The following is a 23,370-nucleotide window of genomic DNA, read 5'->3' on the forward strand; positions in this document are numbered from 1 at the left end:
GGCGACTATATCTCTCTTGGTTATCTTCATTAACAGTGAGAGAACCTTTGTTGGGAATTGTTGAAGTCACAAATTGACTCCATTAGCTTCTGATGTCTTACACTACATGACCTGAATTATGTGGACACCTGCTCGTCGAACATCGCATTCCAAAATCATGGGCATTAACATGGAGTTGGTCCCCCCCTGCTGCTATCACAGCCTCCACTTTTCTGGGTTGCCTTTCCCCTCGATGTTGGAACATTGCTGCGGAGACTTGTTTCCATTCAGCGACAAGAGCATTAGTGAGGTCGGACACTGATGTTGCACGATTAGGCCTTATTCGCAGTCGGCATTCCAATTCATCCCAAAGGTCTTTGATGGGGTTGAGGGGAGGGCTCTCTGCAGGCCAATCAAGTTCTTCCACACCGATCTCGACAAAACATTTTTGTATGGACCTTGCTTTGTGCATGGGGGCATTGTCATGCTGAAAGAGGAAAGGGCCTTCCCCAAACAATTGTCACAAAGTTGGAAACACAGAATCGTCTAGAATGTCATTGTATGCTGTAGCGTTAAGATTTCCCTTCACTGGAACTAAGGGGCTTAGCCCGAACCATGAAAAACAGCACCAGACCATTATTCCTCCTACACTAAACTTTACAGTTGGCACTATGCATTGGGCAGGTAGCATTCTCCTGGAATCCGCCAAACCAAATTTGTCCATCAGACTGCCAGATGGCTCCAGAGAATGCGTTTCCGCTGCTCCAGAGTCCAATGGCGGCAAACTTTACACCACTACAGCCGACGCTTGTTATTGCGCTTGGTGATGTTAGGCTTGTGTATCTGCTCGGCCATGGCAATCCATTTCATGAAGCTCCCAACTAACAGTTATTGTGCTGACATTGTGTCCAGAAGCCGTTTGGAATTCGGCAGGGAGGACAGACGATTCTTACGCGCTTCAGCACTCACCGGTCCCGTTCTGTGAGCTTGTGTAGTCCACCACTTCGCGACAGGGCCATGGTTTCTCATTGACGTTTCCACTTCACAATAACAGCACTTACAGTGGACAGGGGCAAGTCTAGAAAGGCAGAAATTTGACGAACTGACTTGTTGGTAAGGGGCCATCCTATTACGGTGCCACGTTGAATGTCACTGATCTGTTTAGTAAGGCCATTCTACTGCCAATGTTTGTCTATGGAGATTGCATGTCGGTGTGCTCAATTTTTATACACCTGTCACCAATGGGTGTAGCTGAAATAGCCGTATCCTCTCATTTGAAGGGGTGTCCACATTCTGTTATATACGGTACCAGTCAAAAGTTTGGGGACACTTTCTCATTCAAGGTTTTTTGTTTATTTGTACTATTTTCTACATTGCATTGTAGAATAATAATGAAGACACCAAAACTATGAAATACACATATGGAATCAGGTAGTAACCAAAAAAGTGTCAAACAAATCAAAATATATTTTAGATTCTTTAAAGTAGCCACCCTTTGCCTTGATGACAGCTTTGCAGACTCTTGGCTTTCTGTCATCCTAGAACTCTTTCAAGACTGTTGGAAAAGCATTCCAGGTGAAGCTGGTTGAGAGAATGCCAAGAGTGTGCAAAGCTTCCATCAAGGCAAAGGGTGGCTAAAATCTAAAATATATTTGGGTTTGTTTAACACTTTTTTGGTTACTACATGATTCCATGTGTTATTTCATAGTTTAGATGTCTTCACTATTATTCTGTGTGTCCAAACTTTTTGAATTGTACTGTATGGTGTATCTTCCCTTTTGAAACTGGTCACCAGTGTATTTACTCTAAGTGAATGGTGTGTGTGTGTGTGTGTGCGCACATTGTGAAGGTGAATGGCCTGCTTTTCTGTGTGTCTGCCTTGTGCAGGAGATAGAGCACCTCTGTGTGTTATTGTGTTTATGATATCTTAAGGGAATTTTTTGTACGCTACATGTGAATTGTGTTTGTGTCGCTGTACGTGCTTTACTTGTGTCTCTGTCTACAGGTAAACGCGGTGCAGCTGTACGGCAAGTCGAGGCGCGAGGCGGTGGCGTTCCTTCGTGAGGTTCCCCCTCCCTTCACCCTGGTGTGCTGCAGACACCTGACAGAGGAGAACTCAGACTACCAGCATGACCGGGACGATAAGTGGCACTCGCCCAGCACTGCTGCCAGCCTCTCTGAGGTCAGGACACACATTCAGACAGTCACACACGTGCACAAACACACACTCACATATGTAAGCATGAAAAAGCATGTACACACACACATACGTATGATAGCCATCCTTCTAGATTGAAGCCAAGCTGTCTTCTGTATGGATTAGTCAGGCATACCACCGAGACCCTACTGGTCACCAGCTTCAGGTATGCTACTCTATAATTTCACTGCAGTGCTGACACTTACTGGACAGCTTACTGTGTGTAATGTTAGCCAATGACAGTCGCCAGGTGACAGTCTGTGTTGTAGCATGATGTACTGCAGTACAACACATATCTGTTTTTATCTGGTAAAGATGTTCCGGAATCTAAAATATCCTGTCTTAACCGTGTTCCTTTTTCACCCAGCAGGACCGAGCCACCCTAAAGGAGATCTCGGAGGAGGACCAAGCCACCCTGAAGGAGATCTCAGAGGAGGAGCAAGTGCCCACATACCCAAGCCACCAGGAGAAGAAAGTGCATGAGGAAGGAGAAGAGGAGGAGCATGAAGAGGGAGAGCTGGCTCTGTGGTCCCCAGACATCCAGTTGTTGGAGCTGGAGAAGAGAGAGGGAGGCCTGGGCTTCAGCATACAAGACTACCAGGTAGGGGGAGAGAAAGGGAGGCCTGGGCTTCAGCATACAAGACTACCAGGTAGGGAGAAAGAAAGGGAGGCCTGGGCTTCAGCATACAAGACTACCAGGTAGGGAGAGAGAGAGGGAGGCCTGGGCTTCAGCATCCTAGACTACCAGGTAGGGAGAGAGAGAGGGAGGCCTGGGCTTTAGCATCCTAGACTACCAGGTAGGGGGAGAGAGGGAGGCCTGGGCTTCAGCATCCTAGACTACCAGGTAGGGAGAGAGAGAGGGAGGCCTGGGCTTCAGCATCCTAGACTACCAGGTAGGGGGAGAGAGAGGGGGGCCTGGGCTTCAGCATCCTAGACTACCAGGTAGGGGGAGAGAGAGAGAGGCCTGGGCTTCAGCATCCTAGACTACCAGGTAGGGGGAGAGAGAGAGAGGCCTGGGCTTCAGCATCCTAGACTACCAGGTAGGGGGAGAGAGAGAGAGGCCTGGGCTTCAGCATCCTAGACTACCAGGTAGGGAGAGAGAGAGAGAGGCCTGGGCTTCAGCATCCTAGACTACCAGGTAGGGAGAGAGAGAGAGAGGCCTGGGCTTCAGCATCCTAGACTACCAGGTAGGGAGAGAGAGAGAGAGGCCTGTACTTCAGCATCCTAGACTACCAGGTAGGGAGAGCGAGAGGGAGGCCTGGGCTTCAGCATCCTAGACTACCAGGTAGGGGGAGAGAGAGGGGGCCTGGGCTTCAGCATCCTAGACTACCAGGTAGGGAGAGAGAGAGAGAGAGAGAGAGAGGCCTGTACTTCAGTATCCTAGACTACCAGGTAGGGGGAGAGAGAGGGAGGCCTGGGCTTCAGCATCCTAGACTACCAGGTAGGGGGAGAGAGAGGGAGGCCTGGGCTCAGCATCTTAGCATCCTCAGCATCCTAGACTACCAGGTAGAGAGAGAGAGAGAGAGAGAGAGAGGCCTGTACTTCAGTATCCTAGACTATCAGGTAGGGAGAGAGAGAGGCCTGTACTTCAGTATCCTAGACTACCAGGTAGGGGGAGAGAGAGGGAGGCCTGGGCTTCAGCATCCTAGACTACCAGGTAGGGGGAGAGAGAGGGAGGCCTGGGCTTCAGCATCCTAGACTACCAGGTAGGGAGAGAGAGAGAGAGAGAGAGAGAGAGAGAGGCCTGGGCTTCAGTATCCTAGACTACCAGGTAGGGAGAGAGAGAGGCCTGTACTTCAGTATCCTAGACTACCAGGTAGGGGAGAGAGAGGGAGGCCTGGGCTTCAGCATCCTAGACTACCAGGTAGGGGGAGAGAGAGGGAGGCCTGGGCTTCAGCATCCTAGACTACCAGGTAGGGAGAGAGAGAGAGAGAGAGAGAGAGAGAGAGAGGCCTGGGCTTCAGTATCCTAGACTACCAGGTAGGGAGAGAGAGAGGCCTGTACTTCAGTATCCTAGACTACCAGGTAGGGGGAGAGAGAGGGAGGCCTGGGCTTCAGCATCCTAGACTACCAGGTAGGGGGAGAGAGAGGGAGGCCTGGGCATCAGCATCCTAGACTACCAGGTAGGGAGAGAGAAAGGGAGGCCTGGGCTTCAGCATCCTAGACTACCAGGTAGGGGGAGAGAGAGAGAGGCCTGGGCTTCAGCATCCTAGACTACCAGTTAGGGGGAGAGAGAGGGAGGCCTGGGCTTCAGCATCCTAGACTACCAGGTAGGGGGAGAGAGAGGGAGGCCTGGGCTTCAGCATCCTAGACTACCAGTTAGGGGGAGAGAGAGGGAGGCCTGGGCTTCAGCATCCTAGACTACCAGGTAGGGAGAGAGAAAGGGAGGCCTGGGCTTCAGCATCCTAGACTACCAGGTAGGGAGAGAGAAAGGGAGGCCTGGGCTTCAGCATCCTAGACTACCAGGTAGGGAGAGAGAGAGAGAGAGAGGCCTGTACTTCAGTATCCTAGACTACCAGGTAGGGGGAGAGAGAGGGAGGCCTGGGCTTCAGCATCCTAGACTACCAGGTAGGGGGAGAGAGAGGGAGGCCTGGGCTTCAGCATCCTAGACTACCAGGTAGGGAGAGAGAGAGAGAGAGAGAGAGAGAGGCTTGGGCTTCAGTATCCTAGACTACCAGGTAGGGAGAGAGAGAGAGGCCTGAGCTTGAAAAGTTGAAACAGAAGAGGAAAACAAGCGCGTTTTATTGTCGTCCTTCCCTATTTTAGTCTACTTTTCATTTTGGTGCCTAATTAACACGACCCGGCCAAAGCCTTCCACCTCGGCAGGTTCTCTTCAGGGATTGGGGGATGCAACAGGAGGAGGGAAAATAAGCTAATGAAATTCCGCTTGTCTTTTCTCCTATAGTCCGATCAGAAAAGGAAATGTGCATGACCTTGTCACATGTCATCGAGTAAGGGACAACAAAAGGAAACAGTCTGTAGTTGTGCTTGGCAAGGGGCCGCGGTGTTGCCTGGAGCTGGGCCTACCGCCCAACATCACACACGTCAGACACAGGCTCCCAGCTCCATATCAGTTCATTGTGACTGGAAACTTTTTGCCCCCTTTCTGATTTTCTCTATTTTTGCCTATTTATGATTCTGAATGTTATCAGATCTTCAACCAAAACCTATTAGATAAAGGGAACCTGAGTTTACAAATAAAGATAAGTATACTTACATTTTTTTTTACATTTCTTAATAAATTAAATAAGTATTTAATTGTTGTGTTATTTGTTCACTCGGGTTCCTTTTACCTAATATTAGATTTAGGTTGAAGATCTGGCAAAACATTTGGTATCATTTTTAAAAATTAATAGTAGAGAAAATTAGAAAGGGAGCAAGTACTTTTCACAGCACTGCATAATAAGGCCCTAATCACAGTCAGTATGAAATCACATTAAATGATCAATGGAGTAGACCGAGGGTACTGTTCAATCTAAATCTGATATCCAGGTATACCAGATAACTAAAAACATTTCAATATAACATTATTTTTTTGTTCTTTACAAAACTATGCTTCCAGTCAGAAGCAAACAGAACACTCGCCTGCTAACCATACAAACAGGACACTCACCTGCTAACCATACAAACAGGACACTCACCTGTTAACCATACAAACAGGACACTCACCTGCTAACCGTACAAACAGGACACTCACCTGCTAACCGTACAAACAGGACACTCACCTGCTAACCGTACAAATAGGACACTCACCTGCTAACCGTACAAACAGGACACTCACCTGCTAACCGTACAAATAGGACACTCACCTGCTAACCGTACAAACAGGACACTCACCTGCTAACCGTACAAACAGGACACTCACCTGCTAACCGTACAAACAGGACACTCACCTGCTAACCGTACAAACAGGACACTCACCTGCTAACCGTACAAACAGGACACTCACCTGCTAACCGTACAAACAGGACACTCACCTGCTAACCGTACAAACAGAACACTCACCTGCTAACCATACAAACAGGACACTCACCTGCTAACCGTACAAACAGGACACTCACCTGCTAACCATACAAATAGGACACTCACCTGCTAACCGTACAAACAGGACACTCACCTGCTAACCGTACAAACAGAACACTCACCTGCTAACCGTACAAACAGGACACTCACCTGCTAACCATACAAACAGTGTCTTCATGTTGGCCATCATTGGCAGCAGAAAGGATGCATCTGTAACCTTTATTTCTTAGTGTTAAAATAAAAGTCACAGTTAAGGCTACACATCACCACATAACTATTACCAAGAGTCGTTCAGAAATGAGTGAAGTCAGAAAGAACGAAGTCGCTCACAAATGAACTAAAGGAAGAATCCATAGGACTACAGTGCCTTCAGAAAGTAGTCATACATCTCAACTTATTTCACCTTTTGTTGTTACTCCCTGAATTCAACATGGATTCATATTTTTCTCATCCATCTACGGTACCCCACAATGACAGTGGAAACATGTTCTTATAAATATCTAATTTGCATAAGCATTCACACCCCTTAGTCAATACATGTTAGAATCACCTTCGTCAGTGATTACAGCTGTTCCTTTTTCTTGGTAACTCTCTAAGAGCTTTACACACCTGGATTGTATAATATTTGCACATTTATTAATTTATAAATTCTTCAAGCTCTGTCAAGTTGGTTGTTGATCATTCCTGGACAGCCGTTTTCAAGTCTTGCCATAGATTTTCAAGCCGATATAAGTCTAAATTGTAACTAGGCCACTCGGGAACAAACAATGTCGTCTTGGTAAGCAACTCCAGTGTATATTTGGCCTTGTGTTTTAGGTTATTGTCCTGCTGAAAGGTGAATTTGTCTCCCAGTGTCCTCTAGGATTTTGTGGAGTATACAGTGTGACCTTGTATTTAGGAATATACAGTGTGACCTAGTATTTAGGAATATACAGTGTGACCTAGTATTTAGGAATATACAGTGTGGCCTAGTATTTAGGAATATACCGTTTGACCTACTATTTAGGAATATACAGTGTGGCCTAGTATTTAGGAATATACAGTGTGGCCTAGTATTTAGGAATATACAGTTTGACCTAGTATTTAGGAGTATACAGTGTGGCCTAGTATTTAGGAATATACAGTTTGACCTAGTATTTAGGAATATACAGTGTGGCCTAGTATTTACACTGTACAGAATAACTTTATGTCCTGAATACAAAGCATTATGTTTGGGACAAACGTCACTGAGTACCACTCTTCATATTTTCAAACATGATAGTGGATGCATCATGTTATGGGTATGCTTGTCATTGGCAAGGACTAGGTAGTTTTTAAGGATAAAAATAAACAGAATAGAGCTAAGCACAGGCAGTGTGGCCTAGTATTTAGGAGTATACAGTTTGACCTAGTATTTAGGAGTATACAGTTTGACCTAGTATTTAGGAATATACAGTTTGACCTAGTATTGAGGAATATACAGTGTGACCTAGTATTTAGGAGTATACAGTGTGACCTAGTATTTAGGAATATACAGTGTGACCTAGTATTTAGGAGTAGATAAGTATATAACATGGCCTAGTATTTGGTGTCACTATGTACCTCATCGTTGTGGTTGTCTAGCTCATTTTCTCATTGCTTTAGTTTGCAACAAGCTTGAAAACTCAAAGACAACTAAAATACGCAGCATTGGAGAAATAGGACATTTAAAAAGTATTATTCATATTGTCCCAATTTCTATCATTTATAGATAGCATTGAACAGATAAGACATGACACAAGATTAGATGAGAGAGATTCAAGGTAGATTGGAAAGACTGTTGTGAACAAGTCAGAATTGCAGAGGCTTTATATGAAGGGTTTAATGGATTGTTTGTGAATGTGTTATGGGGTCTCTTGTGTTTCAGAATAACTGTATCCTGGGGCCTTGAATCCTTAAATATAGGCATAGCTTCACCTCAAACACCTCTATTTCTACTCTCTCTCCCTCCTTTCCTACTCCACTCCTCTTCTCATCCTTCCCTCTCTTCCTCATTCCCTACTCCACTCCTCTTCTCCTCCTTCCCTCTCTCCCTCCTCTCCTCCTTCCTTCTCTCCCTCCTCTCCTCCTCCAGCCCTCTCTCCCTCCTTTCGTCCTCCAGCCCACTCTCCCTCCTCTCTTCATCCTCTGTCTATCTCTCCCTCCTCTCCTCCTCCTCCGTCTATTGCTCCCTCCCTCCCCTCCTCCAGCCCTGTCTCCCTCCTCTCCTCCTCCACCGATCTCTCTCTCTCTCTCTCTCTCTCTCTCTCTCTCTTCTGTCCCTCTTGCCCTCCCCTCCTCCATTCCTCTCTCCCTCCTAATGGAAGTTACGCATCACTGCATATTAATGTAAAGAATGAGGTGTTCACACACTAATTAATATGAATGAGATGGAGCTTTGTACATTGACAACAATAACACAAGTTATATCATAGCAGCACGACATAGTTAGTGTCGGTCTTGCCTTATCACTCCCTCTTTCTCTTTTGCAGTCTCTCTCCTTCCCTGTTCTCTCTCCCCCTCCTTCCCTGTTCTCTCTCCCCCTCCTTCCCTGTTCTCTCTCCCCCTCCTTCCCTGTTCTCTCTCCCCCTCCTTCCCTGTTCTCTCTCCCCCTTCTTCCCTGTTATTTCTCTCCCCCTCCTTCCCTGTTATTTCTCTCTCTCTCCTTGCCTGTTATTTCTCTCTCTCTCCTTGCCTGTTATTTCTCTCTCTCTCCTTGCCTGTTATTTCTCTCTCTCTCCTTGCCTGTTATTTCTCTCTCTCTCCTTGCCTGTTATTTCTCTCTCTCTCCTTGCCTGTTATTTCTCTCTCTCTCCTTGCCTGTTATTTCTCTCTCTCTCCTTGCCTGTTATTTCTCTCTCTCTCCTTGCCTGTTATTTCTCTCTCTCTCCTTGCCTGCTATTTCTCTCTCTCTCTCCTTGCCTGCTATTTCTCTCTCTCTCCTTGCCTGTTATTTCTCTCTCTCCCTCCTTGCCTGTTATTTCTCTCTCTCAATCTCCTTGCCTGTTATTTCTCTCTCTCTCTCTCTCTGTCCTTGCCTGTTATTTCTCTCTCTCTCTCTCCTTGCCTGTTATTTCTCTCTCTCCTTTCCTACTCTCCTTTCATTCTCTCTCCTCTCCTTGCCTGTTCTTCTCTTCTCTCTCTCCTGCCTGTTATTCTCTCTCTCTCCTTGCCTGTTATTTCTCTCTCTCTTTGTCTCTCTCTCTCTCTCTCTCTCTCTCTCTCTCTCTCCTTGCCTGTTATTTCTCTCTCTCTCTCTCCTTGCCTGTTATTTCTCTCTCTCCTTTCCTACTCCACTCCTCTTCTCCCCCTTCCCTCTCTCCCTCCTCTCCTCCTTCCCTATCTCCCTCCTTTCTTCCTCTCTCTCTCTCTCTCTCCTTGCCTGTTATTTCTCTCTCTCTCCTTGCCTGTTATTTCTCTCTCTCTCTCTCTCCTTGCCTACTCCACTCCTCTTCTCCTCCTTCCCTCTCTCTCTCCTCTCCTCCTTCCCTCTCTCCCTCCTCTCCTCCTCCAGCCCCCTCTCCCTCCTTTCGTCCTCTCTCTCTCTCCTTGCCTGTTATTTCTCTCTCTCTCTCTCTCCTTGCCTGTTATCTCTCTCTCTCTCTCCTTGCCTGTTATTTCTCTCTCTCTCTCCTGCCTTTTATTTCTCTCTCCTCCTCCTGCCTGTTATCCTCTCTCTCTCTCCTCTCTCTCCTTCCTGTTATTTTCTCTCCTCTCTCTCTCCTTCTGTTATTTCTCTCTCTCTCTCTCTCCTTGCCTGTTATTTCTCTCTCTCTCTCTCTCCTTGCCTGTTATTTCTCTCTCTCTCTCTCCTTGCCTGTTCTCTCTCTCTCTTTCTCCTCCTGTTCTCTTTCTCCTTTCACTCCTTCCCTGTTCTCTCTCTCTCTTTCCTCCTTCCCTCTCTCTCTCTCTCGCTCCTTCCCTGTTCTCTCTCTCTCTCTCGCTCCTTCCCCTCTCTCTCTCTCTCTCTCCTCCTTCCCTATTTCTTCTCTCTCTCTCTCTTTTGCCTGTTCTCTCTTTCGCTTCTCTCTCTCTCCCTCTTTGCTCCTTCCTGTTCTCTCTCTCTTTCGCTCCTTCCCTGTTCTCTCTCTCTCTTGCCTGTTATTCCTTCCCTGTTCTTCTCTCTCTTTCTCCTTCCCTGTTTCTCTCTCTCTCTCTCTTTCTCCTTCGCTGTTCTCTCTCTCTCTTCTCTCTCTCTCTCTCTTTCTCCTTCTGTTCTCTCTCTTGCCTTTGCTCCTTTATTTCTCTCTCTTCTCTCTCCTTGCCTGTTCTCTTCTCTCTCTCTCCTTCTCTGTTCTCTTTCTCTTGCTCCTTCCCTGTTACTCCTTCCCTGTTCTCTCTCTCTCTCTTTCACTCCCCTGTTCTCTCCCTCTCTTTCGCTCCTTCCCTGTTCTCTCTCTCTCTCTCTCTCTTTCGCTCCTTCCCTGTTCTCTCTCTCTCTCTCTCTCTCTCTCTCTCTCTTTCGCTCCTTCCCTGTTCTCTCTCTCTCTCTTTCGCTCCTTCCCTGTTCTTTCTCTCTCTCTCTCTCCTTGCCTGTTATTTCTCTCTCTCTCTCTCCTTGCCTGTTATTTCTCTCTCTGTTTCTCTCTCTCCTTGCCTGTTCTTTCTCTCTCTCTCTCCTTGCCTGTTCTCTCTCTCTCTTTCACTCCTTCCCTGTTCTCTCTCTCTTTCACTCCTTCCCTGTTCTCTCTCTCTCTCTCTCTTTCGCTCCTTCCCTGTTCTCTCTCTCTCTCTCTCTTTCGCTCCTTCCCTGTTCTCTCTCTCTCTCTTTGCTCCTTCCCTGTTCTCTCTCTCTCTTTCGCTCCTTCCCTGTTCTCTCTCTCTCTTCTCTGTTCTCTCTCTCTTTCGCTCCTTCTCTGTTCTTCTCTCTCTTTCGCTCCTTCCCTTCTCTCTCCTTCTCTCTCTCTCTCTCTCTCTTTCGCTCCTTCCCTTCTCTCTCTCTCCTTCCCTGTTCTCTCTCTCTCTCTCTCTCTCTCTCTCTCTTTTCGCTCTTCCCTGTTCTCCTTCCCTGTTCTCTCTCTCTCTTTCGCTCCTTCCCTGTTCTCTCTCTCTTCTCGCTCCTTCCCTGTTCTCTCTCTCTCTCTTTCGCTCCTTCCCTGTTCTCTCTCTCTCTCTTTCGCTCCTTCCCTGTCTCTCTCTCTCTCTCTCTCTCTCCTTCTCTCCTTCCCTGTTCTCTCTCTCTCTCTCTCGCTCCTTCCCTGTTCTCTCTCTCTCTCTCTTTCTCTCTCTCTCCTCCCCATTCTTTCTTCTCTCTCTCTCTCTCTCTCTCTCGTTCTCTTCTCTCTCGCTCTCTGCTCTCTTCCTTCCCTGTTCTTCTCTCTCTCTCCTCCCCGTTCTTTCTCTCGCTCTCTCTTCTGTTCTTTCTCTCTCTCTCTCCTTCTCTCGCTCTCTCTCTCCTTCCCTGTTTCTCTCTCTCTCTCTCTCTCTCTCCTTCCCTGTTATTTCTCTCTCTCTCTCTCTCTCTCCCTTGCCTGTTATTTCTCTCTCTGTCTCTCTCTCTCCTTCCCTGTTTCTCTCTCTCTCTTTCGTTCTTTCTCTCCTTCCCTGTTCTTTCTCTCTCGCTCTCTCCCTCCCAGTTCTTTCTCTCTCTCTCTCTCTTTCACTCCTTCCCTGTTCTTTCTCTCTCTCTCTCCTTCCCTCTCTCTCTCCCTGTTCTTTCGCTCCTTCCCTCTATTTTTCTCTCTCTCTCTCCTTCCCTGTCTCTCTCTCTCTCTCTCTTCTCCTTGCCTGTTCTCTCTCTCTCCTTCGCTCCTTCCCTGTTCTCTCTCTCTCTTCCCTGTTCTCTCTCTCCTTCCCTGTTCTCTCTCTCTTTCGCTCCTTCCCTGTTCTCTCTCTTCTCTCTCTCTCTTCTGTTCTCTCTCTTCTGCTCCTTCCCTGTTCTCTCTCTCTCTTTCGCTCCTTCCCTGTTCTCTCTCTCTCTTTCGCTCCTTCCCTGTTCTCTCTCTCTCTCTCTCTCTCTCTCTCTCTTTGCTCCTTCCCTGTTCTCTTCTCTCTCTCTCTTCTCGCTTCCCTGCTCCTTCCCTCCTTCCCTGTTCTCTCTCTCTTCGCTCCTTCTCTCTCTCTCTTTCGCTCCTTCCCTGTTTCTCTCTCTCTCCTTCGCTCCTTCCCTGTTCTCTCTCTTTCGCTCCTTCCCTGTTCTCTCTCTCTCTTTCGCTCTCTCTCCTCCCTTCTCTGTTCTCTCTCTCTTTTTCGCTCCTTCCCTGTCTCTTCTCTCTCTCTCCCGTTCTTCTTTCGCTCCTTCCCTGTTCTCTCTCTCTCTCTCCCCGCTCCTTCCCTGTTCTCTCTCTCTCTCTTCGTTCTTTCTCTCTCCTTCCCTGTTCCTCTCTCTCTCTCTCTCTCGCTCTTTCTCTCCTCTCTCTCTCTCTCTCTTTCGCTCTCTCTCTCTCTCTCTCTCTCTCCCTCCCCTGTTCTCTCTCTCTCTTTCGCTCTCTTCCCTCGCTCTCTCTCCTTCTCTCTCTCTCCCGTTCTTTCTCTCGCTCCTTCCCTGTTCTTTCTCTCTCTCTCTCTCGCTCCTTCCCTCTCTCTCTTCCCTCTCTTCTCTCGCTCCTTCCCTGTTCTTTCTCTCTCCTTCTCTCCTTCCCGTTCTTTCTCTCTGCTCTCTCTCCTTCCCCCGTTCTCTTTCTCGCTCTCTCTCTCTCCCTCCCCGTTCTTTCTCTCGCTCTCTCTCCCTCCCCGTTCTTTTCTCTCTCTCTCTCTCCCTCCCCATTCCCTCGTCCCTCTTTCTCTCGCTCTCTCTCCTCCCGTTCCCCGCTCTCTCTCTCTCCCTCCCCGTTCTTTCTCTCGCTCTCTCTCCTTCCCCGTTCTTTCTCTCGCTCTCTCTCCTTCCCCGTTCTTTCTCTCGCTCTCTCTCTCCTTCCCCGTTCTTTCTCTCGCTCTCTCTCCCTCCCCGTTCTTTCTCTCTCTCTCTCTCTCCTTCCCCGTTCTTTCTCTCTTCTCCCCTCGCTCTCTCTCCTCCCCCCGTTCTTTCTCTCTCTCTTCTCTCGTTCTTTCTCTCTCCCTCCCCCGTTCTTTCTTTCTCTCCCTCCCCGTTCTCTCTCCCTCCCCGTTCTTTCTCTCTCTCCCTCCCGTTCTCTCTCTCTCTCTCCTCTCTCCCTTCTCCCGTTCTTTCTCTCGCTCTCTCTCTCTCTCTCCCTCCCGTTCTTTTTCTCTCTCTCTCCCTCCCCGTTCTCTCTCCTTTCTTTCTCTCTCTCTCTCCTTCCCCGTTCTTTCTCTCTCTCTCTCTCCCTCCCCGTTCTTTCTCTCGCTCTCTCTCCCTCCCCGTTCTTTCTCTCGCTCTCTCTTTCTCTCTCCGTTCTTTCTCTCTCTCCGCTCTCTCTCCTCCCTCTTTCTCTCGCTCCCGTTCTTTCTCGCTCTCTCTCTCTCCCTCCCCATTCTTTCTCTCTTCTCTTCTCTCGCTCTCTCTCCTTCCCTGTTCTTTCTCGTTCTTTCTCTCGCTCTCTCTCCCTCCCCGTTCTTTCTCTCGCTCTCTCTCCTTCCCTGTTCTTTCTCGCTCTCTTCTAATCCATCTCTCACTGCAAGCCAAGGCAGGCTGCCCTGGGCGAGAGGGTGAATTGATTTTTCAGATCTGTATGAGTATCCGTTAGAGGCTTTAGGCTGATGAGACTGAATGGGATCCACTGTGCAGTCTGCAGCACCACTGTCTGTAGACACACTCTGGGCTGTAGTCTGCATACAGAAGGCTCTGTTTGTCTGTCTGCTGAACGAATGTTGGGGTCAGCAGCAACAGACACACACACACAAATAATAACACAAACTATCCCCGCACAGTTCAATATAGTGCACAATGAATTCAGCACACAATTTATGCCCCTAGGACTATCGTTCGTTAAATGTTTAATTAGTACACACTGTTGTGAAAGGTTTTGCAACGGCATTCGAAAATAAATGTTTCTTATTGGACGCGTTCCCGTTCCCCAGGACAGTACAACTTCTTTTAAAAGGAACGGACCTCATCGTAGTGAGACGTCATGTCATATGGCGTTCCACCACGACCAGCGGCTGCAGCCCGGACTCTTCCGAGGTCATTCACGAGAAACATCACTCCGGGAGAAGCAGAAAGACCCAAATAACAGTGTCTAGCTTCGCTGAGACAGCATGTCACGGTTGTCGTAAGATCCGGGACCAAGGCGCAGCGGATATTGAGTTCCACATATTTATTCCACAGTGAAACATAAGCCAAAACAGTAAATCAAATAAACGAACAACGGAACGTGACGACGTGGTGCACAAACACAAAATAATATCCCACAAACACAGGTGGGAAAAATATATCTACTTAAATATGATCCCCAATTAGTGACAATCATTCACCAACATAGGAAACATAAACTAGAACACAACATAGAAATGATACACTAGAATACCCCCTAGTCACTCCCTGACCTACTACACCATAGAGAAACAAGGGCTCTCTATGGTCGGGCGTGACACAGCAAGCGTGTTTTAAAGGCATGACGGGGATCAGAGCTAACGATAGTGGGGAGGAGGGACCCCTCACCGGCACCTCTTAATGGAGATAAATGGCGGGAGGTGCGCTTTTCAAACGGCCGTTTGGCGCAGTGGGTCCAGGCTTAGTTTTACTTCAGTGGTATCAGGTTTGACCCAGCTCTTCTTACAACCCAGACATTTAAAAGTCCTTATTCTCTTGTTCTCCCCATTTATTTTCCTGAGTGGCGTAATCCGTGAAGTCATAGGATTTCTTTCTCTGTAAAGGATCTTGATTGAGGACCCTGTGTGTGCGTGTGCGCGTGCGCAGCTGAAAGTGTGTGTTTTGCGTTCATTTGTTCAGTATCACTTGTTCCAATTAGGGATCAAAGGTCAACCTACTGTTTTGAAATCCTTTTACACACACTATGACCTGTATACTGTTGGCATTGGCCTGTTCATTTCTATATGATGCAGACATTGCAAAAGTGCACTTTGTAAATAATTCCATAGAACCAAATATTTGAGACAAAAAAGGGAAGCTTCCACCCCTTTGTAGTCTGTGACTACAGCCAAATGTTGTCTCAAATGGCACCATCTTCCCTATGTAGTGCACTCCTTTTGTTGTGTCCCCTACATAGGGAAGTTGTGCCCTACATAGGGAATAGGGTGCCATTTGGGACTCACTCAGACAAAATAACTGTACTTCCGACCTTGTCATAAACCAATGCTATGTTTAGTTTAGTTCTCCCTATATAAATCAGTGTGTGGCTACGTTCCCTTTGTTGGGACAAATGTACATTACCTATATGCCAAAATAAATCACTGGGAGAAGTAAGAAACCGAGAATTCAGTCTGAAACGGAATCCATTTTGAATTTTCGATCCGGCAGTTGAAAAATAGCCTCACCTGCACATCAATACAGCGTTTAGTTCAGGACAAACATAAATCATCCTCTGTATTTGTTATTAGTTAATTATACAGTTGTTACTGTAGCTCCGGTAGAATCCGGTTAAAGAAATGTTATTTACGTGAGTGGTCGACTGGTAAACCGCAGAGTAAGTTAGATTGAATTGGATGACGATGGACATTAAAACGCATTGCTAAGCAGATGGCTTCGTCACACACTGCAATGATAAACAGTAGTCCTAAGCACAGATCTAGGATCAGATAACCTAGCCCTAAAGTCTAGCCTTAACTGTTAGGTAGGAGGATTAGATCTGAACCTTGGTCAGTCGTTAGGGGCAGCTGCTATGTTATTAAGTGTGGGTGTCTGGGGATGTTATGAAACAGGTTCCCAGCGTACACATATCAGGGATGTTGGAGGAGGAAGAGGTGTGTGTGTGTGTGTGTGTGTGTGTGTGTGTGTGTGTGTGTGTGTGTGTGTGTGTGTGTGTGTGTGTGTGTGTGAGTGCCAGGGTTTCCGTCAGGAAGTGTTAACCTACTGGACGTTTGACAAACCGTATGCATTGGTTGTCTGATTAGGACATCCACCCGCGGTGCTCAGAATGACAGAAGATTATTGTCTTTCATATCGAGGATGCAACAATGTGCAGTCCTTCCTACCCAATTCTGTTCCTACACAATTCTGACTCCAATGCTTCCCACTGTTGAGTGTGATAAATCTAGCTCCTGCTACCATACTCCGTTCAAAGGCACTTACACTGCATTCAGAAAGTATTCAGACTCCTTGACTTTTTCCACATTTTGTTACCTTACAGCCTTATTATAAAATGGATGCAATTCTTTTTTTCAGTCATCAATCTACACACAATGCCCCATAAGAACAAAGCAAGAAAAAGTCTGCAGAGAAGATGGGAGAAACTCTCCAAATACAGGTGTGCCAAGCTTGTAGCATCATTCCCCAAAAGACTAGAGGCTTTAATCTGCCAAAGGTGCCTCAACAAAGTAATGAATAAAGGGTCTGAATACATGTCTAAAAACATGTTTTTGCTTTGTTATTATGGGGTGTTGTGTGTAGATTGATGAGGGATTATTTAAATCAATTCCAATTAAATTAGAATGAGGCTGTAACATAACAAAATGTGGAACAAGTCAAGGGGTCTGAACAATTTCAGGATGCTCTGTAAATCTTTTGTCTTGCCCATTCACCCTCTGAATGGCGCACAATCACAACCCATGTCTCAATTGTCTCGAGGCTTAACAGTCCTTCTTGAAGTGGATTTAACAGGTGGTATTAATATGGATTCATAGCTTTCCGCATGAATTTATCTGGTCTGTCATGGAAAGGGCCGTTGCTCCTAATGTTTTGTACACTAAGTGTCCTGTGTATTCACGCCCCTTAACTTTTTCCACATTTTGTTGTGTTACGGCCTGAATTTAAATGGATTTAAATTGAGATTGTGTATTGCCTCCCGAGTGGCGCAGTGGTCTAAGGCACTGCATCACTACAGATCCTGGTTCAATCCCAGGCTGTGTTGCAGCCGGCCGCGACCGGGTGACCCATGAGGCGGCGCACAATTGGCCCAGCATCGTCCGGGTTATGGGAGGGCTTGGCCAGCCGGCTTGTCCCTGTCCAATCGCACTCTAGCGACTCCTGTTGCGGGCCGGGGATATGCATGCTGACACGGTCACCAGGCGTATGGCGTTTCCTCCGACACATTGGTGCAGCTGGCTTCCGAGTTAAATGGGCATTGTGTCAAGAAGCAGTGTGGCTTGGCTGGTTGTATTTTGGAGGACGCACGGCTCTCGACCTTCGCCTCCGTACGGGAGTTGCAGCGATGGGACAAGACTTTAACTACCAATTGGGTAGAAAAAGGGGGTATTTAAAAAAAAAATACAAATATATTAAAAACATATTTTAAAATAATTGATTGTGTCACTGGCCTACACACACAGGACATTGAAAGTTTCTGAGTGACCTAGTTTTGACTGCTGTCGGCTTAAATCTATGACAAGACTTACAAAATGGCTAACGAGCAGTGATCAACAACCAACTTAACATCTTGAAGATTTTTAAAAAGAATAATGTGCAAATATTGTATAATCCAGGTGTGCCAAGTCTTAGAGACAAAAAACCTCACAGCTCTCATCGCTGCCAAAGGTGATTCTGAAATGTGTTGACTCAATGGAGTGAATACTTATGGTACTGCATGTCAAACTAACATAAGCATTTTTCAATGGTAGGTCGCGTCCCCTATGGTCCCTGGTCAAAAGTAGTGCACTATGAAGGGAATAAGGGGCCATTTATAGGGCAGAGGCGTAATGTTCCTTCTCCTCTTTGGTGAAGCTAAAGGTTTCATCTCAAACACCTTCGCCAAACGCTCCAGTTCAAAGGCTTAACTGGGATCTTAGCTAGCCGCTCTGCTTATCTCGTTGTCGGTCACTGCTAGTGGCTAGGTCATCCACCACGTTCCACTCAGAGAACACTCAGCCTATGTCTGTGTCCCAAATGGGCCCCTATTCACTACGTAGTGTGCTACTTTTGACCAGAGGGAATAGGAGGACCATGTGGAACTCTTTGTTCTCCTCCTGAGACCAGAACAAAAAACAAACTCAAAGAAACATCCAGGCTGAGATGGATGAGAGAAGGAGAGAGCGAGAGAGCAGATGAATAGAGCAAGAGTTCCAGGAATTGCGCTGAGGGAGATTTGCAGACGAGCTGAAGCGTTGCCTACGCAGAGAGACAGGCGGACAGAGAGACAGTAGTGGAGCAGACAGTCGGACAGAGAGACAGTAGTGGAGCAGACAGTCGGACAGACAGACAGTAGTGGAGCAGACAGTCGGACAGACAGACAGCAGTGGAGCAGACAGTCGGACAGACAGACAGCAGTGGAGCAGACAGTCGGACAGAGAGACAGCAGTGGAGCAGACAGTCAGACAGACAGACAGTAGTGGAGCAGACAGTCGGACAGAGAGACAGTAGTGGAGCAGACAGTCTGACAGAGAGACAGTAGTGGAGCAGACAGTCTGACAGAGAGACAGTAGTGGAGCAGACAGGCGGACAGACAGACAGTAGTGGAGCAGACAGTCGGACAGACAGACAGTAGTGGAGGCCCTGGCTGGAACACAGCCTATGGCCCATACTCAAGAGCTGGAACACAACCCAAAATTAAAACGACCATACCGATCACTTAAGCAGGCATTTTTCTGATTATTGTTCTTCAGCTCTTCTCATGCTTTTCTTATGTACACACAGTGAAAACCTTCTGCAATTTAGCCCAATTTCTCCCTTTCACTGTAGAGAAAATTGCATCACCCAGCACCATAAACCCACTGCTGACGTTGTCATTGGCTACATCCCAAATGGCACCGTTCCAAATGGCACCCTATTCAATTCATAGTGAAGTGCACTTCATGGGTAGAAGGGTGCAATTTGAGATTCAACCATTCTTTTTGAATCATAACTGACCTCAAGGTTGTTACATGGAAAGCAGCTGTTCCCTTTACAGAACCCCCCTCTAAACCCCTCCAACCCGATGAGACACTATTTTATATAGAGCCTTAAATCTCCTGCGCACTCCAGCAGAAACATAAATAAGAAATGTCCGATTTATTTCAAACTGACAGGCTTGAGAATCCATATTGGATACGATGGGCTCGCCGTGCCGCGGCCGGCAGTCTCTCTCGCTTTCTCTCTCTCACTCTCTCTCCGTCCCTCTCGCTCTCTCTGTCCCTCTCTCCCTCTCGCTTTCTCTCTGTCCCTGTCACTCTCTCTGTCCCTCTCTCCCTCTCACTCTCTCTCCGTCCCTCTCGCTCTCTCTGTCCCTCTCTCCCTCTCGCTTTCTCTCTGTCCCTGTCGCTCTCTCTGTCCCTCTCTCCCTCTCACTCTCTCTCCGTCCCTCTCGCTCTCTCTGTCCCTCTCTCCCTCTCGCTTTCTCTCTGTCCCTGTCGCTCTCTCTGTCCCTCGCTCTCCCTCTCTGTCGCTCTTTTTCATTGACATGCTATGTTGCCATCTGTGGGCCCTAGTCCTCCCCCCTCACACACACACAAACTCAACCCCACGTCCCATTCCCTACTTTAGAGCCACTCTGCTGACATCTCCGGCCCTGTGGGGGGTGTGTGCGTTTCTTGTGTGTGTTTTCTTTGTGTGTGCGTGCCTGTGTGTGTGTGTGACTGGGGTGAGGCGAAGTGAGGTGAATCACTCTTGGCTGAAACGCCGGAGCAGGACAATGTGTCCTGTGTCTCTAGAATGGACCAGCTGGAGTACAACTTACTTGTATACAAGTACAAATACCCCCTTCTTCTTCATCCTCTACTTCTTCTTCTTTCTCATCATCATCTACTTCTTCTCTTCTTCTTCATCATCTACTTCTTCTACTTCATAATAATCTTCTTCTTCTTCTTCTTCTTCATCCTCTACTTCTTTTTCTTCTTCTTCATCCTCTACTTCTTCTTCTTCTTCATCCTCTACTTCTTCTTCTTCTTCTTCTTCTTCTTCATCCTCTACTTCTTCTTCATCCTCTACTTCTTCTTCTTCATCCTCTACTTCTTCTTCTTCTTCTTCATCCTCTACTTCTTCTTCTTCTTCATCATCCTCTACTTCTTCTTCTTCTTCATCATCCTCTACTTCTTCTTCTTCATCCTCTACTTCTTCTTCTTCATCTTCTTCTTCCTCTGCTTCTTCTTCTTCTTCCTCTGCTTCTTCTTCTTCATCCTCTGCTTCTTCTTCTTCATCCTCTGCTTCTTCTTCTGCTGCTTCTTCTTCTTCATCCTCTACTTCTTCTTCTTCTTCATCCTCTGCTTCTTCTTCTTCTTCATCCTCTGCTTCTTCTTCATCCTCTGCTTCTTCTTCATCCACTGCTTCTTCTTCTTCATCCTCTGCTTCTTCTTCATCCTCTGCTTCTTCTTCATCCTCTGCTTCTTCTTCTTCTTCATCCTCTGCTTCTTCTTCTTCTTCCTCTGCTTCTTCTTCTTCATCCTCTACTTCTTCTTCTTCATCCTCTACTTCTTCTTCTTCATCCTCTACTTCTTCTTCTTCATCCTCTACTTCTTCTTCTTCTTCATCCTCTACTTCTTCTTCTTCTTCATCCTCTGCTTCTTCCTCTGCTTCTTCTTCTTCATCCTCTGCTTCTTCTTCATCCTCTACTTCTTCTTCTTCATCCTCTACTACTTCTTCCTCTTCTTCATCCTCTACTTCTTCTTCATCCTCTACCTGCTTCTTCTTCATCCTCTACTTCTTCTTCTTCATCCTCTACTACTTCTTCCTCTTCTTCATCCTCTACTTCTTCTTCATCCTCTAATTCTTCTTCTTCTTCATCCTCTACTTTATCTTCTTCTTCTTCATCCTCTACTTCTTCTTCATCCTCTGCTTCTTCTTCTTCTGCTGCTTCTTCTTCCTCTGCTTCTTCTTCTTCTGCTGCTTCTTCTTCCTCTGCTTCTTCTTCTTCATCCTCTGCTTCTTCTTCTTCATCCTCTGCTTCTTCTTCTTCTTCTTCATCCTCTACTTCTTCTTCTTCTTCATCCTCTACTTCTTCTTCTTCTTCATCCTCTGCTTCTTCTTCTTCATCCTCTACTTCTTCTTCTTCTTCATCCTCTACTTCTTCTTCATCTTCTTCATCCTCTGCTTCTTCTTCTTCATCCTCTGCTTCTTCTTCTTCATCCTCTGCTTCTTCTTCTTCATCCTCTACTTCTTCTTCTTCATCATCCTCTGCTTCTTCTTCATCATCCTCTGCTTCTTCTTCTTCATCCTCTGCTTCTTCTTCTTCTTCTGCTTCTTCTTCTTCCTCTGCTTCTTCTTCTTCATCCTCTGCTTCTTCTTCTTCATCCTCTGCTTCTTCTTCCTCTGCTTCTTCTTCTTCTGCTGCTTCTTCTTCCTCTGCTTCTTCTTCTTCTTCTCCTGCTTCTTCTTCTTCATCCTCTGCTTCTTCTTCTTCATCCTCTGCTTCTTCTTCTTCATCCTCTGCTTCTTCTTCTTCATCCTCTGCTTCTTCTTCTTCATCCTCTGCTTCTTCTTCTTCTTCATCCTCTGCTTCTTCTTCTTCTTCATCCTCTACTTCTTCTTCATCCTCTACTTCTTCTTCTTCATCCTCTACTTCTTCTTCTTCATCCTCTGCTTCTTCTTCTTCTTCATCCTCTGCTTCTTCTTCTTCTTCTTCTTCATCCTCTACTTTATCTTCTTCATCTTCTTCATCCTCTGCTTCTTCTTCTTCATCCTCTGCTTCTTCTTCTTCATCCTCTGCTTCTTCTTCTTCATCCTCTGCTTCTTCTTCTTCATCCTCTGCTTCTTCTTCTTCATCCTCTGCTTCTTCTTCTTCATCCTCTGCTTCTTCTTCTTCATCCTCTGCTTCTTCTTCATCCTCTACTTCTTCTTCTTCATCCTCTACTACTTCTTCCTCTTCTTCATCCTCTACTTCTTCTTCATCCTCTAATTCTTCTTCTTCATCCTCTAATTCTTCTTCTTCATCCTCTGCTTCTTCTTCTTCTGCTGCTTCTTCTTCCTCTGCTTCTTCTTCTTCTGCTGCTTCTTCTTCTTCATCCTCTGCTTCTTCTTCTTCATCCTCTGCTTCTTCTTCTTCTTCATCCTCTGCTTCTTCTTCTTCATCCTCTGCTTCTTCTTCTTCTTCTTCATCCTCTACTTCTTCTTCTTCTTCTTCTTCTTCATCCTCTACTTCTTCTTCTTCTTCATCCTCTACTTCTTCTTCTTCTTCTTCTTCTTCTTCATCCTCTACTTCTTCTTCTTCTTCTTCATCATCTATCTTCTTCATCTTCTTCATCCTCTGCTTCTTCTTCTTCATCCTCTGCTTCTTCTTCTTCATCCTCTGCTTCTTCTTCTTCTTCATCCTCTGCTTCTTCTTCATCATCCTCTTCTTCTTCTTCTTCTTCTTCTTCATCCTCTACTTTATCTTCTTCATCTTCTTCATCCTCTGCTTCTTCTTCTTCATCCTCTGCTTCTTCTTCTTCATCCTCTGCTTCTTCTTCTTCTTCATCCTCTGCTTCTTCTTCTTCTTCATCCTCTGCTTCTTCTTCTTCTTCATCCTCTACTTCTTCTTCTTCATCCTCTACTTCTTCTTCTTCTTCTTCATCCTCTGCTTCTTCTTCTTCATCCTCTGCTTCTTCTTCATCCTCTACTACTTCTTCCTCTTCTTCATCCTCTACTTCTTCTTCATCCTCTAATTCTTCTTCTTCATCCTCTGCTTCTTCTTCTTCTGCTGCTTCTTCTTCCTCTGCTTCTTCTTCTTCTTCTGCTGCTTCTTCTTCTTCATCCTCTGCTTCTTCTTCTTCATCCTCTGCTTCTTCTTCTTCTTCATCCTCTGCTTCTTCTTCTTCATCCTCTGCTTCTTCTTCTTCTTCATCCTCTGCTTCTTCTTCTTCATCCTCTGCTTCTTCTTCTTCTTCTTCATCCTCTACTTCTTCTTCTTCTTCTTCTTCTTCTTCTTCATCCTCTACTTCTTCTTCTTCTTCATCCTCTACTTCTTCTTCTTCTTCTTCTTCATCCTCTACTTCTTCTTCTTCTTCTTCATCATCTATCTTCTTCATCTTCTTCATCCTCTGCTTCTTCTTCTTCATCCTCTGCTTCTTCTTCTTCATCCTCTGCTTCTTCTTCTTCTTCATCCTCTGCTTCTTCTTCATCATCCTCTGCTTCTTCTTCTTCTTCTTCATCCTCTGCTTCTTCTTCTTCTTCTGCTTCTTCTTCTTCCTCTGCTTCTTCTTCTTCATCCTCTGCTTCTTCTTCTTCATCCTCTGCTTCTTCTTCTTCATCCTCTGCTTCTTCTTCTTCTTCTTCTTCTTCTTCTTCTTCTTCTTCTGCTGCTTCTTCTTCTTCATCCTCTGCTTCTTCTTCTTCATCC

At 46.3% G+C, this 23,370-nt stretch overlaps 3 protein-coding genes across 3 annotated transcripts in view; 2 read left to right on the plus strand and 1 right to left on the minus strand.

The window, feature by feature from the left end:
- LOC135525045 (inaD-like protein) overlaps positions 1-23,370 on the plus strand; it is a 135,187-nt gene that overhangs the window by 43,561 nt on the left and 68,256 nt on the right. The window contains exons 15-16 of the mRNA XM_064952811.1: positions 1,985-2,161; positions 2,547-2,777. Coding sequence (XP_064808883.1) covers positions 1,985-2,161; positions 2,547-2,777 — 408 coding nt within the window. The remainder of the gene's footprint in view (positions 1-1,984; positions 2,162-2,546; positions 2,778-23,370) is intronic.
- LOC135524714 (uncharacterized protein DDB_G0271670-like) lies at positions 20,071-21,484 on the plus strand (the record flags this gene model as incomplete). The annotated part of the gene is made up of 2 exons (XM_064952486.1): positions 20,071-20,357; positions 20,848-21,484. Coding segments are annotated over 2 exons (924 nt in total), but the record flags the coding sequence as incomplete, so codon positions are not given.
- On the minus strand, positions 20,364-21,219 carry LOC135524863 (glutamic acid-rich protein-like; the record flags this gene model as incomplete). Its single annotated transcript, XM_064952720.1, has 1 exon — positions 20,364-21,219. A coding segment is annotated over exon 1 (387 nt), but the record flags the coding sequence as incomplete, so codon positions are not given.

Source organism: Oncorhynchus masou, chromosome 31 (genome assembly GCF_036934945.1).
Source record: "Oncorhynchus masou masou isolate Uvic2021 chromosome 31, UVic_Omas_1.1, whole genome shotgun sequence".
Classification (NCBI taxonomy): Eukaryota; Metazoa; Chordata; class Actinopteri; order Salmoniformes; family Salmonidae; genus Oncorhynchus; species Oncorhynchus masou.